General features: G+C 39.2%; 1 protein-coding gene across 2 annotated transcripts in view; it reads left to right on the plus strand.

The window, feature by feature from the left end:
- LOC124789651 overlaps positions 1–18950 on the plus strand; it is a 185546-nt gene that overhangs the window by 138360 nt on the left and 28236 nt on the right. For both annotated transcript variants that reach the window (XM_047257085.1, XM_047257084.1), the window contains exon 3: positions 10768–10884. In XM_047257085.1, the coding sequence (XP_047113041.1) occupies positions 10768–10884 (117 nt within the window). The remainder of the gene's footprint in view (positions 1–10767; positions 10885–18950) is intronic.

Below are 18950 nucleotides of genomic sequence, written 5' to 3' on the forward strand. Positions count from 1 at the left end.
TTTGCCACTCCCATTAATCCCGAGCTCAGTTACGCAGGTTCCAAGTTTCAGTCGTGAACTTAAGCCAGTACTGCGCTCATACGCAAGAATTTGGCGCAAGTTTGCCCTCAGTCCAGCACCGCCTGTTCTGACCAGATTATCAGAAGCGTTATTCAACTCAACCCATTAGTTTCATTTTTCCATTGAAATAACTCTTAAAACTACCAACCCAACGCTTTGTTGTTCCTTACTAATTATTGACCCCCGTAAATCACCCCTCTCTGTCGTAAGTTAAGTGCTTTACCCTTTTATGCTTTACGAACATGACATTTAACAGTAGTACCAAGCAGTCAGTAAATTTGTCTCATTGTTCTTTGCGCATAAGACTGCCATATCATTACAAGCAAGGTACAAGGGTACCGCGACCGTATCACTTTCGTAGTCCATGATTTAAACTTCATGCAACACCAATCTCGTCGTGTTCTTCTTGTGTGGTAAAAGCTTTTTAACGTGATAAATATTGGCCATAAGAAGCTCCAGTGGGATTATTTTTACGGAAACGTATTCTTCCGTATGTTCACTGAGCTTTTGTGTCGGTTGCGCTGTCTTATTCCGTTGTTTCGCTACGAGAATCGCCTCGCTTAGCTGTCCTTGGGCTGCACTGAATGGACTTATGACGTTCGTTATAGTTTTAATTCCTGCAGAACAGATGCTTCAACTGAAGGCATCGCATTAATTTGTCCTATTCGAAGTCTTTTTCAATTATTTCATGTGACCTGCAAGTCTGCTGCAGACGAGAATTCTAAATGATCTACATAAAATGAAAATATCATTATTGAGAGAAAGCGAGAGAAAGTAAGTCGAGTAATCGTAATTCAGTAATACCAACTTAACAACTTTGTTCCAACTCATGGTGGAGTTTTCATTATTCCACCTGCGATATATAGACGAACGAAATTAACTGGTGATATTTATTTACTGAATCTGGACATCTTCTGATCTAAGTTAATTTATTAGGAAACCAAATGTTAAGAATCATATGTCTACTACATTAACTACTTTCTTTTGACCTCGTTGGCAGGATTAATCCTTTATACGCCGTCACGACAGTTTTCATTTCAGGTACAACTAAATCTGAACAGTCGCAGCAAAAACTATCATTGTTGGACAAATTAATATCTTACGGCGGTAACAAATGTGATATGATGAGCTTTTTCTTGTGAAACAATAAAGGAGATCTTGTAATGTTACATGATTTTTCGTACCCAAGCAAATTATTTTCTCGATATTTCAATGATTTACTTCACTGTCTAATCTGTTCGGTGCAGTTTCTTGATTCAAGCAAACCTTGCACGATTGTAGGCAAATGTTTCTCTACAGTTGCCATAGTTGTTTGGTGAGTGAAGATCATTTCTCTGTCATTTAGTCTGCTTTGTACGTATTCTTATTTAATTATTCGCATAGTGCATGTTTTCAAAAACTGTAGTCTATTGGCTAAAGCGTGCTGTAGGTAGTAAATATACGTAGGTGTACAGTAATGAAACACGTATGCTCTAGTTTCTCCTTTTGGCACTATATTCATTATTTGCACTTACCTGGAAATTTGTTTCGTCGTATGTTTCCGATGTTCCCACAGTGATTGTAATTCAATGCGGCACATAGCATCTAGCAGATGTCAAACAAAGAAATCAGCCTTGTGTAGAACTGGAGTAGGTCCGTGCGTGATAACACACACACACACACCTTAAAGATATCTATTTAAGTAGCTGGAAATAATAACTATAGCCTCACAGCTAGGGAATGATATTGATATCCACAAATACGCTGCCATACTACAAAGAAAAATGATCTGAAATGTTCTCTCCGCTGTAAAGCGGCGCATATAGCACTGGATCGGCGAGTAACGAAATACGGAAGCATAAAACTAAACATACAGCCACCACAATAAAACGTCTTGGGAGAGGGCAATAGTAATTTTAACGTAAGTTAAATTTGTTTGCTCTCGATAACTTATATTAAGCTATAAATGAATTATTTATCAGGAATTAACTACGGTGATTAGTTACGTACCTGGAAACGTCCAGCACGAAACCATACAATAACAAGGATTTCGTATTAATAAATATGCGCAACTGTTGTTGAAATTACACATTCCACATCATAGCGTTACTCGTGAACATGCCCAATTTTACATGTAAATAAGCGAAAAATGTATCGCGCGTCAGAAACACAAAAGATAACAAGAGATCATTGTTTTTCGAACCACAGAACTAATTCGCTTTCTGTTTACGCCGTTATCACATAGTCAAGACTCTGATTATCACCAGAGAGAAGAAGTAAAAGCCAGTAAGGAAAGTCTAACGACATATCGCCGTTCGCTGAGATAATTACGAGATGTAACGAATGTACTAAAGAAACAGAGTACATGTCACCCGAAACATCTTTCGAGATTATTAACTGATTGACATCAATGTCAGATTGAAACGATTGATTAAATGGTTCGTTGTGCAAGTTTGGTTGACAAGAGAGCGTTATAGAGACACTGAAAAAGAATCCCTGTATAACAATATCTTCTTGTAATTCAATAATGTGTGGACCTCAGAAACATCTACTAATACAGGTGTAAGTTAGTTAACTCAATTTGTAACATACACTCTTGTGTGTCTCGTCTGTATAAGTTCCTACATTTAACATCATTCTTAGCTACGACGTTGTCTGTTACTCTCGTGTTTTCTGTATCAAAATTTATTCTGAATTTTTAAGTTTTATAACACTCTGTTGGCTGCAGGTAGCATCTATTTTCTATAGCTGATCACCTGCGTGTTATCATTTTTGAAGGCGATAGGCTGTGCTTGTGTGACCATGAGCCTGCCAGCCAAAAAAGATTTCGTATTAAATTTTCGCATTAGAAGTCAATCCCGATGGATTTCACAGTGCATGATATTTTTTTTTTTTTCCCCGTGTTTACCGACACAGCGTAGTTTGGTAATTTGACGATAGCGCTAGTTGCAAACATTGCGAGTTCAGGTACGGAGCGAACTGTTTCATGAAATGGCCTCCGCGATCACCAAATCTCACTCCGTGTGACTTTTTTCTGTGGGGACATATTAAAGATCTGGCGTACGTACCGCTTCCACCACGTGATGTAGCAGAGCTCCGGGAGAGAATACGGGAAGCGACTGCCACAATCGACGATGCCATGCTGGGATGGGTATGGCAAGAATTCGATTACCATATTGACGTCTACCAGGTCACTCATGGTTCGCATATTGAAAGTTTGCAAAAAAAAAAAAAAAAAAAAAAAAAAACTTTCTGAGTTTCTCTTTAAAATGCGATAAGTATGACATCTGTACAATGTTCAGTTCTTGTGCAATAAATAATTGAAAGTGTTCCCGGACTTTATGTACACCCTGTACATTTTGAACAAATAATCCTGACAGCATCAAACGACATTTAGGCATACTTCCTATTGACAATGAGACGGCTATTACAATGCTGCTTATAGTACTGTTATTATTAGATATGTAACTTTGGCAATGGTTGGGCACAAAGCTTCAGCAGCGGAAGTTTTCCAACATTAAAACAAATTCATTATATTTACGAGTATGTTGCTTGCGGAAGTTGGAGATGACAGCTGCTCTTCATAGTGGTGTTGTTAGGCGAAGGGCCACAATGCGTGGGAATGTAAGTAAAACACTAAGTTAGATAAATTTAATAAACCGTAGGATATCGAGCTGTGAGGAAATGGGTGGTCTTGGGGTAATGGAGATTTAGTGAAGGACTCATATAAGGGATTGTATGGGCCAGAGGCAGTTTAACCATATGCAGCACGTCATGTTAAAGACCCCAAGTTTCACTGCCTATTTTTCCGCGAAAAATGAGCATTAGCAGTTTTGAATTGAAAAGGATAACATTCCTTTAAGATTATGGGAGGATGACTGTACAGTATCAGTCTGCGTCAAGCATAAATATGATGTTCAAGACCAATAACGTTTTTTGAATGTTTGCATAACGTGTCTCTGAGTCGAGACTTGGATATTAGCCCAGTATTTACCTAGTTGGATGTGGGAAACCACCTAAAAACCATAGCCATGCTGGCTGGCTTACAAGACCACGTTGTTCACCCGCGAGGCGAATTCCAACAGGTGCAGTCACGCCCGCATACCTGAAGCAGCTCGTTAACGCCCCATGCTCTCCGGCTGGGTTACGCATTTGATCACGTGTTGTTGAGAATTTCCCGCGAGGAAGTGCAGGGTTGTGGGAGATGAATGCTGACTTAATTCAGATCAGCTGTCCACTGATAAACTTCACTAAGGAAGCCCAGACAAAATAATCATCTTCACTTTCCCCGATTATTAGGGCACCCGTGCAACAGTATTTAAAAATAAAAATTAAAATACTTAATTTTTGTGGTGCTTGCTTCTAGTCTGGAGTCTGGATGGCCTGTCCTGGCTTGACCAGTTTCATCAAATGCACGGTGTCAAAAAAAAATGTACTCAGTTTCATGGTTTTTCCTTGCTATGTAGGCCTAAATGAAACTAATAAGAGTCGACTGTGACAGGTTTTTTTAGTAGACTGAGTAACATTGAGTATGTTGCTAAGATGATGGTTCAAGGCGCATAGTATCACTTAGTGCTTAAATTAGTGAAAAAATCTTACTTTCTGTTTCTTTCATACAGATGTAAAATCATAGTCATTATTCAGTTAACTAATTGCTGAGTATCCTGGCCTCATTTGTTCATTCATTTCTAAAGTAACTGAATCTTCGGCTAGATGTCACCATCAATGGAGATCTTCAGTTCTTCTTAATATAATGTGAAGCGGGAGGCCGGTAATCTTGTTCACATGATCCATCAATCTGCCTGCTGCTCTTGCCCATGGTCTTCTTGCCTTTGATTTTCCCTTGCAAGATTTTTTTTTCCAAATTATCCCCTTCTCTCCTCCAAATGGGCCCAAGGAACTGGAAGTATCTTTGGCTGACACTGGAAGGTAAACTACTTGTAATGCTAAGTTCTTCTATAATGGAAGCATCCTTTTTTTGTCTTTCTATCCATGATACATGTGACATTTTCCACCAACACATCATCTTGAAGGCATCAATTCGGCTCTTGCCACTGGTTTCATGGTCCAGGTCCCATATACATCTACATCATGCTACGTAAGCCACCTAACAGTGTGTGTCAGAGGGTACTTTCGGTATCACTATCTGATCCCTCCAACCCTGTTCCACTTGCAAATAGTGCATGGGAAGAATGATTGTCGGTAAGCCACTGTATTGGCTCTAATTTCTCGAATTTTCTCCTCATGGTCAATACACAAGATGTATGTGGGGGAAAGTGATATGTTGTCCGACTCCTCCTGAAAAGGATCCATACAAGACTACTAAAACCTACCAATAGCATATTACTGAGTAAGGGTACACCACTTTGCCAGTGCTACATGCCACACACAATCATAAACCATCCCAAGATAGGGAATTCGAGTAGGGATCCTGAACCATAGTTATAGGGGAGGGAAAGAAGGGGCAGATGAGAAATTCTGATGTGGCAGAAGAAGAATGGATGAGCAAGATGTGCAAGGTAGACAGATGCCGGGAATGATACTGCTTTCTGGAAGTGGGAGTGGATTAAGTTTCATTGAAGAAAGTGAAGGAAGTGTGGAGGTATATTGTGATGATAGATACAAACACTGATAAGTGCCAGAGTTGCAGGTGCATCAGAGTTATAGGATACTTGGATGGGTCCTTGTGATGAAGGAGAGAGAGGAATTTAATAATTTTACATCTTGCAGAAAGAAAATTGATTGGCGAGTGAGAGGGAGTGTATGGCTTCTAAGAATTTGGTGATACAGAATTCAGTGCAACATTTCCAAGTGTGCAGATAGAACACATTGTGGTTTTGTGAGTGAACAGACTAACGGAGATATGTAGCCAACCTTGCACTCACCCCACCAAGAGGCAGGGAGACATAAGCCGAACCTCCTCCCTCACTTACCCCCCCCCCCCCCAAAAAAAGAAAGAGAAACCTGTTGATCTAGTATCAATTTAAAGAATTTCTCATGAAATCTCAAAACTGTTTCATGTCATTCATCACAAAACTAACATGAGCCATCACTCTCCCCCCCCCCCCTCCCCCCCTGCCCTCCAGTCTTCCCCTTCAGGGCCTGGATACACTCTTGCATGTAGCTCTGGTTTCTATTGTGATGTATATGATCTCAGTTGTAGGACATGTTCTGAGGCATCAAGGGATCACCAATTCAGTATTGGAGGGCAGCGTGGAGGGTAAAAATTGTAGAGGGAGACCAAGAAATGAATACACTAAGCAGATTCAGAAGGATGTAGGTTGCAGTAGGTACTGGGAGATTAAGAAGCTTGCACAGGATAGAGTAGCATGGAGAGCTGCATCAAACCAGTCTCTGGACTGAAGACTACAACAACAACAACAATGATCTCTAAAGTAGACAACACATTGATTTCATTGACTGATGAGACCAGGAAGTTATCATACACAGGATTAGGTTGTCATGGGTTTACAGGCAAAATACAGAACTTGGCAAAGAAAGAACCCACTTTCTTGCACTCCACTGAGACAGAACTCGTGTGGATTGAGAGCTCTCTTTATTTCATATCATTTGCACATGGATATCTTTTATACGTTTCTAAGATTGTTCCAATACAAGTAACAAGTGTGTATTGTCCAAACTAGTCCTGGTCCTACACATTAGTGAGTTGAAGACAGCTCCAAGAATATGGTCAGGATTTAAGCTAGGGAAAGGGGGGCATAAGCTCATGTTATTTTTACAGTAAATGACAAAATAGTTATGGGATTCTATGACAAATTCCTCTGGACTCACTTGCTACTAGTCAATATAGCTTTTAGTCTATATGCATTACATGCTCTAGTTTATCAAAGAATGGAAAATCCAGGATGGAATGTAACAATACCACAGGAGGAAAGTTGCTACTCACCATATAGCGGAGATGCTGAGTCGCAATAGGCACAATAAAAAGATTCACACAATTAAAGCTTTTGGTCATTAAGGCCTTTGTCAGCAGTATACACACATACAAAAATGCGCGCACACACACACACACTCACATAAACACAACTTGCACACACGTCTGCTGTCTCAAAGAGCTGATACCACACTCAGCTCTCTGAGACAGCAGACGTGTGTGCAAGTTGTGTTTATGTGTGTGTGTGTGTGTGTGTGTGTGTGTGTGCATGTATGTATGTGTGTCTGCTGCTGATAAAGGCCTTAATGGCCAAAAGCTTTAATTATGTGAATTTTTTTATTGTGCCTAACGCGCCTCAGCATCTTCGCTATATGGTGAGTAGCAACTTTCCTTCTGTGGTATTGTTACATGTTCTAGTTTCCTTCACAGTGTTTCTCTGTTTGACAGGGCAGAATGTGAGTTCAGTTTGTAATGATTGTTTGATTTTTCCTAACTGTAATCTTGCAATGCTATGTCACTCCTGTGTAAGCCAGGCTGTGGAACAGCTGACAATTCTTAAAATCATTGCATACACTGTTCTCACTGCAATACCAACTGTACAATTGCATATAATGCAACACTGATGCAAATTGTACTAATGCAACTGGCAATTCACCTTCCTTATTACTGTCATCTTGCGAGATTATAGTTTACAAACTGGTTCACTCATGATAATGTTTATAACTACATTATGTTATAGCCTTGTTGGTCCACAATTTGAATGCATGTAATGGCATGACTGCAGCTAAAGGTGATAGTTTTTACTTCATAGCCACAGCTTTTTAATGGTTTGGACAATATGAAGAAGGTTGTAGAAAGCAACCGATACTAGTCATTGTGCTTTAATTGTTTAAGGAAAAAGAAAAAGATGAGAAAAAATGTGGTCTAGGCATTACAATTTTTAAAATTAAACATTGTTCATCTCATAAATTACCTTAGGGCTGCTGTCTTCACCCCGACATTGTCAGGCTTCACTAGTGTTTTGGTTTCATGACTTTCTACATTCATAGTTATGGAAACTGTTGTTCGCCAATTGTTGTGTTAACAGATTCTGAAAATCTTGGAACATCCTGTGCAGATACGATGTTCTCATATCAGATTCGGGACTAACTTTTAGACACTAATTTACTATTGCTTGCTGAAGGTTAACATGGATACAGCAATAACATTTGATAAAATACAGTTATTCTGCAATAATAGTAGCAACCTTGCAGTATCATAGGGCAGTCTCCAAAGTGTTTGTACAGAATCATAAAATCAAGTTTCGAAGCAAATGGAATTCTAAGAGTTTTTACTTGTTGTAAACTATTAATTTGGTGAGAGGCTCTGACACCTTCATCTTTGTCTCCTCTCAGCATCACAACGGGTGAGTTCCCCTCAACCTGATCTGTCCCTCCTTTCCAATCTTCTCCAACCATTTCCTCCTCTTCCTAATCAAGAAACATTTTCCTACTGTTGAGTGTTTCTGTCATCGGCACATCAGCTATTAATTTGTGTTTTAAATCTGATTTCTTTCTCATTCAGTCATTAGGAATATCAACACATTACCATCATAAGGCACTAAAATTTCATTATCTTAAATAAATAATTAAGAAGTAAAGGAGACAACTGATCAAACAGTAGAGGCATTCACTTATTGGCAGGCACATAAAAAAGAATGACAACTTTTCTAGCTTTTCGACAAATCCTCTCACAAGCTAAACTACACACACACACACACACACACACACACACACACACACACACACACGCGCGCACGCACGCACGCACGCACGCACGCACAGCTGCATGACTCCATTTTGGCAAGAAGACTGGGATGAGGGATTGTGTGAGGGGTGGATAGAAGGAGAAAAGAGACAGAAGAGACAGTTAGGGAAGGGTGACTGGCAGTTGAGAGGGAGGCAGCAGGCGTACAGAATGTGAATACAGGAGGGAGAGGCAGCAGGTGCGTGGGATAGGAATGCAACAAACTGGCACCAGTTGGTGAGTTAGTGTGGCATACGATGACAATGATGTGGAAGAGTGGATTTGGAGGGTGAAGGAAGGGGAGACTGTTTAGCAGAGGGTGTGGGTGCAGTAGCTTATTGAAGGTTAAGTCCAGGAAGATTATGGAGGTGAAAGATGTGTTACAAGGATAACTCCCATTTAAGTAGTTAGAAAAGCTGATGTTGATGGGGGAGGTTCCAGCTGGCACAGGTTGTGAAGGAGCTTTCGAACTTAAACATATTGTGCTTAGTAGCATATTCTGTCACTGGGGGGTCAATCCTGCTTTTGGCCACAGTTTGGTGGTGGTCATTCATTCCAGTGGGCAGTGGTCATACCCACACAAAATACCGAGCAGAAATTTCAGCAGATTTGGTATATGACATGGCTGCTTTCACAGGTGGGATAGGATAAGTCTGTGACAGGACTAGAGTGGGATGTGCTGCATGGATGCATTGGACAGGTCTTTCACCTATATCTTCCATGGGGATATGACCCTTGTGACAAGCGGTTTGGGATGGGAGTGACATAGGGTAGTCTGGGTGGGTGGCGGAATACCACTTTAGAAAGGGTGGGATGGACGTCCCTGATTTGTGTGCACAATGATACACAGTTAAAGCCATGGCAAATCACATGGTTCAGTTGCCCATGCCCAGGATGATAATGAGTGATGAGCTATCCACCAGAATGAATGGCCACCACCAAACTGTGGTCAAGGGCAGGGTTAACCAAGTGTGGCAGAACACGCTGCTAAGCACAACGTGCTGAAGTTCAGTAGCTGCTTCACGAACAGTGCCATCTGTGTCCTACTTCCCCTGCCCTACCACCACCAGCTTTACTGAAATATGCAGTGGGTAGTTATTCTTGCAACACATCCTTCATTCCTGTAATTATCCTGGGCTCAGTCTCTGCTAACTCACTATATCCACACCTACTGCCCAACAGTCTCCCTGTCCTCTGCCCTCCCAATCCATTCGCTACATTATCATATCATCAGCAGCATCATCATCATCATCATCATCATCATCATCATCATGCACCATGGGACTCATCGGCTCCAGTGACCATGTGTCACATGTCTGTCCTTTGTACCTCCTGCTCCCCTCCTGCTTTCACAACCCATGCAGCTGCTGGCTCCCTACAAGTTACCAGCCAAGCCGCCTTTCCCCAACCCTCCCTGCTGCCTCTTTTTTCCCTCTACCCATCCTACCTGACACAACCCCTCACCCCAGTCTACCTGTCAAACTGCAGTCATTGTGGGTTCAGCTGTCACAATGCAGTGGCAGAGGTGGTGTGTGTGTGTGTTTAGCCTCTCCAAGAACTAGCACAGTTTTCATCCTTTTTTAGGTGCCTGTCAGTGAATACGCACCTTCACTATTTGGTTATTTCTCTTCTTTACTCCTAAAATATTTACATTCTTCCATAGTTTTCCTTGCCATTTTCACCTTAAATAAAGTAAGAACTATAAAATTAGGAGACAGAATTGATAGCTAGAAGTTACCTTCATGAATCAAAGGGTATATTACATGATGATGAACATATATAAATGTACACAACATTATGCTAGCTTTCGGCTTTCGGAGCTACTAGTTCTGTCCTCCAGGAGAAGAGAGCAAGTGGTTGGAGAAGTCTAAAACAGAAGGGCAGGTCACTCAGACCCTAGGATAAGAGTGATGCACTTGTTGTAAGGACAAGAAGAGGCAAACATCCTGAACGTGAATGATGGCCACCAGTTCTGTCTTGTAATTTATAGTTTTCTTTTGTGTGAATTTCACTTTTGATGCATTAGAATAATAACTGCGAAATTCCAGGTGTCCTAAGCAACATGCAGCAGTTCTTCGACAACCTCCGCTCAAACCTGGAAACCATAGAGTCTATGCCCAAAGAAGAAAGAGAGGCTCTGTTGGGACAAGCTCCAGTTGTCACAGGTGATTTGTTTAAATTTATAAGTAGAATTCATCAGGTCTCTATTTGCATTAGTGGTTAACCCACTGGAGAAGTGCCTCATTAAATGGTTATATTGAAGACATTTTTATAAAGTATTGATTCTGTTGTGCAATTTACTGTACTGACAAAACTGGAGATACTTACCTCTAGAAGTTCTTTAGAAAGTTTCTATCTTCTGTATGTTCTTTAATAATTTTATTTTACAGATCATTACATTCTTGACTTATTCAGTCTAATTTTTCCAGGCTAGTTGCTTCCAAGATATACTGAAGTTGTGTCTGATAAAATATGAATTTGCATAAAAATGATATACTAAAAATTACAGAAAATGGACAACTTGTTCTGCATGGTTTATTTCCTTTAATTTCGGTTCTGTAGATGCATAACAGCTTTTATGTTTCCTCATGTTTATACTTCAGCTACATCAAAACTTGCACTTTTAAACATGTAACATCATGAATGTACATAACATGTGAGTCAAAACAAATCTCTGTTACATTAAATACACATAAGAAAAAAGCATGATGGCAAAAATCTGGTCTTATTGAACTTTTGATATATTTCTTGTGGCAGTCATCATAATTATATAGTGCACAAATAAATTTCTTTGCAGTCTGAAAAGTTTTAGGAAAAATAAGGCAGAGATTTAACCAGCGAACAAAATGACACAGAAACACTAGATTTAATAATTTTAAGTAGTTAATCCAGCAGGAAAAAAGAGACAGACCAGTTCATTTTATCTTGCCTAAGCTTCACAATGAATGCTTGAAAAGCAATATTTACTTAATTTTCTTAGTGCCATTTGCATTAACTTAGCGACTAATGTCATTCACATAGAAATTATTATTTTATTTTGTATGTAGACCCCCCCCCCCCCCCCCACCCTTCCATGAACCACAGACCTTGTTATTGGTGGGAAGGCTTGTGTGCCTCAGCAATACAGATAGCTGTACTGTAAGTGCAACCACAACAGAGGGCTGACTGTTGAGAGGCGAGACAAATGTGTGGTTCCTGAAGGAGGGCAGCAGCCTTTCAGTAGTAGCAGGGGCAACAGTCCTGGATGACTGACCTGGCCTCGTAAGATCAACCAAGACGGCCTTGCTGTGCTGGTATTGTGAACAGCTGAAAGCAAGGAGAAACTTCAGTCATAATTTTTCCCAAGGGCATGCAGCACTGCTGTATGGTTAAATGATGGCATCTTCTTGGACAAAACGTTCCAGAGCTAAAATAGGCCCTTTTCAGATCTCTGGCCAGGGACTACTCAGGAGGATATTGTTGTCACAAGAAATAAAACTGGCATTCTATTGAGCGGAGTGTGGAATGTCAGATCCCTTAATCAGGCGGTTAGTTTAGAAATTTAAAAGGAGAAATGGATAGGTTAAAGTTAGGTATAGTGGAACTTAGTAAAGTTAGGTGGCAGGAGGAACAGGACTTCTGATCAGGTGAACACAGGGTTAGAAATACAAAGTGAAATAGGGGTCATGCAGGAGTAGGCTTAATAATGAATTTAAAAAATAGCAACTTGAATAAGCTACTATCAACAGCATAGTGAACGCACTATTGTAGCCAAGATGGACACGAAGCCCACACCCACCACAATAGTCCAAGTTTACATGCCAACTAGCTCTGCAGAGGATGAAGAGATTGAAGAAATATATGTTGAGATAAAAGGAATTATTCAAGTACTTAAGGGAGGCAAAAATTTAATAGTCATGGAGCACTGGAATTTGATAGTAGGAAAAGGAAGAAAAGGGAAAATACTAGGTGAAAGTGGGCTGGGGGAAAGGAATCAAAGAGGAAGCCACCTGGTAGAATTTTGCACAGAGCATAATTTAATCACAGCTAAAACGTGTTTTAAGGATCATGAAAGAAGGTTGTATACATGGAAGAGACCTGGAGACACCAGAAGGTTTCAGACTGATTACATAATGGTAAGACAAAAATTTTGGAACCAGATTTTAAATTGGGCATTTCCAGTGGCAGATGTGGACTCTGACTTTATTGTTTATGAACTGTAGATTAAAAGTGAAAAAACCGCAAAAAAGGTAGGAATAAGGAGATGGGACATGAACAAACTGAAAGAATGACGGGTTGTCAAGAGTTTCAGTGGGAGCATCAGGGAATGACTGACAAGAACAGAGGAAAGGAATACAGTAGAAGAAGAATATGTAGCTTTGAGAGATGAAGTAGTGCAGGCAGCAGAGGATTGAGTAGATAAAAAGACAAGGACTAGTAGAGATATTTAATAGATGAAAGGAGAAAGTAAAAAATTCAGTATATGAAACAGATAAAATGGAATACAAACGTCTAAAAAATGAGACTGACAGGAGATCCAAAATGGCTGAGCAGGAATGGCTAGAGGACAAATGTAAGGATTTAGAAGCATATTTCACTAGAAGAAAGAGAGATACCACCTACAGGAAAATTAAAGAGGCCTTTGTTGAAAAGAGAAGCAGCTATATGACTATCAAGGGATCAGATGGAAAACCAGTCCTCAGTAAAGAAGAGAAAGCATGAAGTTGGAAGGAGTATATAGAGGGTCTATGCAAGGGACGTGTACCTGAGGGCAATAGAATGGAAACTGAAGAGGACATCAATGAAGATGAGCTGGGAGATGTGATATTGCATGAAGAATGTGTCAGAGTACTAGGTTGAAACAAGGTCCCAGGAGGAGACAATGTTCTGTTAGGACTACTGATAGCTTTGAGAGAGCCATTCATGGTAAAACTCTTCCATCTAATGAGCAAGGTGCATGAGGCAGGTGACAAACCCTCAGACTTCAAGAAGAATATAATAATTCCAGTTCCAAATAAATCAGGTGCTGACAGATGTGAAAATTACTGAACTTACATTTTAATAAATCACAAGTGCAAAATGCTAACATGCATTTTTTTACAGGAGAATGGAAAAACTGGTTGAAACTGATCTCAGGGAAGATCAGTTTAAGTTCTGCAGAAATGTAGGAACACACGAGGTAAAACTGACACTAAAACATCTCATAGAAGATAAATAAGGAAAGGCAAGTCTTTGTTTATAGCATTTATAGTCTTAGAGAAAACTTTTGACAGTGTTGACGAGACAAATACACTCATTCAAATTCTAAAGGTGGCAGAGGTAAAATACAGGGAGTGCAAGGCTATTTACAACTTGTACAGAAACTGGATGGTAGTTGTAAGAGTCGAGGTGCATGAAAGAGAAGCAGTGGTTGAGAAGGAACAGACAGGGTTGTAGCATACCCCAATGTTATTCAATCTGTAAACTGAGCAAGCACTAAAGGAAACAAAAGAAAAATTGGAGTAGGAATTAAAGTTCAGGGAGAAGAAATAAAAACTTTGGGGTTTGTTGATGACATTGTAATTCTGTCAGAGACAGCAAAGGATTTGGAAGAGCAGCTAAACAGAATGGACAGGAGCTTGAAAGGAGGATATAAGCTGAACATCAACAAAAGCAAAATGAGGATAATGGAATGTAGTCAAATTAAATAATTTGATACTGAGGGAATTAGATTAGGAAATGAGACACATAAATTAGTAGATGAATTTTGCTATTTGGGTAGCAAAATAACTGATGATGGTTGAAGTAGAGAGGATATAAAATCTAGACTGGTAATGGCAAGAAACATGTTTCTGAAGAAGAGAAATTTGTTCACTGAGTATATATTTAATTGTCAGGAAGTCTTTTCAGAAAGTATTTGTATGGAGTGTAGCCATGTATGGAAGTGAAACATGGGCAATAAACGGTGTAGACAAAAAGTGAATAGAAGCTTTTGAAATGTGGTGCTACAAAATACTGCTGAAGATTAGATGGGTAGATCACATAACTAATTAGGAGGTACTGAATAGAATTGGATAGAAAAGAAATTTGTAGTAGTACAATCTGTCTAGAAGAAAGGATCAGTTGCTAGGGTGCATTCTGAAACTGATAACTGGAGGAAAAAGCAACACTGTTGATGGGATATTTTTGGATAAAAAATTATGGCAATGGTGAATTAATGAACTAGGTGATAACAGTTTCTTATCTAATTCAAAGAGGAGGAAGAAGATGAAGAAGAAGAAGAAAAGAAAGTGCTCACTACAGGTATTCAATTGATGGTAGGTGTGAATATTCTATTAGGAAGAAATTCCTGCTATAGGTTTTATGCATAATATAGAGAAATACTAAATCTCAGAAAAACTGTTTTGTCTGGTAAATTATGTTGTAAAACATGACAGACTAAATTAACTTTGTGTGAATAATTCAAAATAAAATGAAAAGAGCGTCCTACATTACATTATTACTAAACAATGAAGTGGTCAAATTCATGTGGCTAATAGATTATTTAGTCACACCATGGATTCACACACATTACTCTGTAAATAAATGTCAGCTAAGTAAACATGTGCAAGGAGTGTAGTTGAAAAAGTGCCAATTAACGTCAAATTTTCACCACCTGTTTAGTGTTAAGAAAGTGCTTCTCTCTCTTTCACGGCCTCCCAATCTGGCAAGAGATTTCAGTTTGCTTTATCAGAGAATAGGCATCTGGTCTAACCCCTGTTTTGAAAAAGAAAATGCCATACTGTTGGTTCTAAACAGAAGTGCATAATGAGCTAATAATAAATTTTGTATAATTTTCAAAGTAGAAAGCAGGGCATAATCTTCTAAATTTTTGGATGCAACTGTAGATAACACTTAAAACTGGAAGAAACCTCATATTATGGCTTTTTACCACACTAAGTTAGGTAAATGCAGTATTTAAAGAAATTTGTAAGTCTTGGAGACAAATTAGCCATCATGTTAACATATTTTGGATATTTTCAACCACTATTGTTTATTAAACACTATTTTCTTCTGGAGTAAAGTTTTTATCATAGAAAAGCATATTTTGACAACAGGATGTGTGACTGGATGAATGATTGAGTAAATGAAACTACATCATACTTGTCCATAATCATTTCATGTAGGCCTACAACTCATATTCTCCTTTCTTTGTTTCACCTCTGTAGGGTGGCAGGTAGATTTTTAAGGTTCTGTGACAAGCTAGGCTGCAACTTCCTGGACTTATGTCATAGGGTTGAGAACTGTAGGATCCCCACTAAATGGTTCAGATGTGCACTACTGAGGTAGCAGCTGACTATCTGTGGGTGCACACAAGGTATTTTTAGATTAGGTGACTCTCCATCCAGTCCAGATAATGATAGCTGTAGGAAACTGAGAAATATGAGTCTAAGATCAAAAGAAATGCCTCCCACAGGGGAAAGTATTAAAATCCAAATGGTAAACTTCCAAACAATTAGCAACAAGTGCTAGAATTTGAAGCACTCATGAAAAGCCATGATGCTCACATAATACTAGGTACAGAAAACTGTTTGAAACCTGAAATTGATAGCAGTGAGATTTTTGGAGAAAATTTAAGTTTATATTGAAAGGATAAGCACATGGGAAATGGAGGTGGTTTATTTGTCACAGTAAACAAGAAACTTAAATCCACCGAGATAGAAATTGAAGCTGCATATGAGATTGTTTGGGCAAGACTCAGTATCAGGTGTGGGCATAAAATGACAATTGATTCCTTTGATCACCCACCCTACTCATCTTCTTATGTAATCAAAAACTTCAGAGAAAACCTCAGTTCACTTATACATTAGTTCCCCAATCATACTGTAATCATCAGTGAAGACTTTAATCATCCAACAGTTCACTGGGAAAATTACATTGTTGTTAGTGGTGGGTGTGATAAGACATCCTTTGAAACATTATTAAATGTCTTCTCTGAAAACTACCTGGGAAAGAGAGTTAGGCTCCACACTCATGATCAAATTATTGGATCTAATGGACAGAAGTAGACCTGACCTCTTTGAGGATGTCCACATTGAAGCTGGTATCAGTGACCATGACATGGTTGTGGCAACAATGATTACCAAAGTAAAAGGACAACTAAAACAAGCACAAAGATATATTCAGCACATGGCAGCAGGAGCCTGTGGAGGCACTATTGCTCAGTTTAAAAGAATAGTTGACCATGCACTGGATGGATACGTAACCAGTAGAACAGTTCATAATGGGAGGGACTCACCATGCTATACAGTCACTGTAAAGAAACTTCTTAAGAAAAAGATATCACTGCATAATAGATGTAAAACAAAGTGTAGGGCTATAGAGAGAGAGAGAGATGCTGAATGAACGCATTTCTCTGTCAAGAGGGCAATGTGCGATGCCTTCGGTGACTACCATAGCACAATATTGTCAAATTATCTTTCACAAAACCCAAAGAAATTCTGGTCATATGTAAAGACTGTTTGTGGCACCAAAGTTAGTGTCCAGTCCCTAGAGCCTGAGACAGGAACAGTAACGGAGAGTACCAAAGCAAAAGCTCAAATGTCTACCTCTGTTTTCAACCCAGGAGAATTGCCCAAGTTTAATCTTTGTACCACTGAAAAGATGAATGAAATAAGTATTAGTTTTAGTGGTGCTGAGAGACAGGTGAAATCATTAAAACTGAACAAAGCTTCATATCCCAATGGAATATCTATCAGGTTCTATATTGAATTTGTGGACGAGTTAACCCCCTTTCTAATTACAACCTATCATAGATCCTTTGAACAAAAAAACCATGCTTAGTTCTTGGAAAACAGCACAGGTCACACTCGTCTACATGAAGGGTAATAGAACTGATCCACAAAACTACCATCCAATATCCTTCACATAGATTTGTTGTAGAATCTTAGAACATATTGTGAGCTCAAACATAACATGGTATCTTGAACAGTGACCTCCTCAGTGCCCACCAGCATGAATTTCGAAAACATCAATCATGTGAAACCCAACTTGCACTTTTCTCACGACATACTGAAATCTTTGGATCAAGGCAATCAGGTAGATGCTATATTTCTTGATTTCCAAAAAGCATTCAAATCAGTACCGTACCTATGCTAATTGTCAAAGGTATAATCATATGGGGTATGAAGTGAAATTTGTGACTGGATTGAGGACATTTTGGTAGCAAGGACACAGTGTGTTATCTTGGATGCAGAGTCCATCATCAGATGTAGGACTTCAGGGAAGTGTCTTGGGATCCTTGCTGTTCATGTTTTACATTAATGACCTTGCAGACAATATTAATTCTAACCTCAGACTTTTTGTAGATGATGCAATTATCTGTGATGAAGTATTGTCTGAAAGAATCTGCATAAATATTCAGTTAGATCTTAATAAGATTTCAAACAGGTGCAAAGGTTGGCAACTGTTAGAAATGCTCAGAAATGTAAAAGTGTGCACTTCACAAAATGAAAAAAAAGTAATATCCTGTAATATTAATGAGTCAATGTTGGAACTGACGAACTCTTACAAATACTTGGGTATAACACTTTGTAGGTTTATGAAATGGAATGACCACATAGGCACAATTGTAGATAATGCAGATGGTAGACTTCGGTTCATTGGTATAATACTGTGGAAGTGCAGTCAGTCAACAAACGAGGTTGCTTACAAATCACTCATGCAACCAATTCCAGAATATTACCGAGTGAGGTGGTGCAGTGGTTAACACACTGGACTCACATTCAGGAACCGATGGTTCAAACACGCATACAGCCATCCTGATTTATGTATTCCATTATTTCCTTATAGCACTTCAGGAAAATGCCGGGTGGTTCCTTTGAAAGGGCATGGCCAATTATCTTCACCATCCTTACCTAATCTGAGCTTGTGCTCTCTCTCTGATGATCTCATTGTCGACAGGACATTAAACTCTAACCTCCTCTTTCTCTAGAATATTGCTCAAGTGTGTAGGACCCATACCAAATAGGACTAACATAGGATTCTGAACATAAACAGAGGAGGACAGTACAAATGGTCACGAATCTGTCTGATTTGCAAAAGAGTGTCACAGAGCTACTGATGGAACTGAACTGGAAGACTCTTGAAGACAGATGTAAACTATCCCAAGAAAGTTTCAAGAACTGTCTTTAAATGATGACTCTAGAAATATACTACAACCTGCGGTGTGTTGCTCACATAGGGTTTGTAAGGGTAAGATCTGAATAATTACTGCATGCACAGAGGTATTCAA

This window comes from Schistocerca piceifrons, chromosome 3 (assembly GCF_021461385.2).
Source record: "Schistocerca piceifrons isolate TAMUIC-IGC-003096 chromosome 3, iqSchPice1.1, whole genome shotgun sequence".
Taxonomy (NCBI): Eukaryota; Metazoa; Arthropoda; class Insecta; order Orthoptera; family Acrididae; genus Schistocerca; species Schistocerca piceifrons.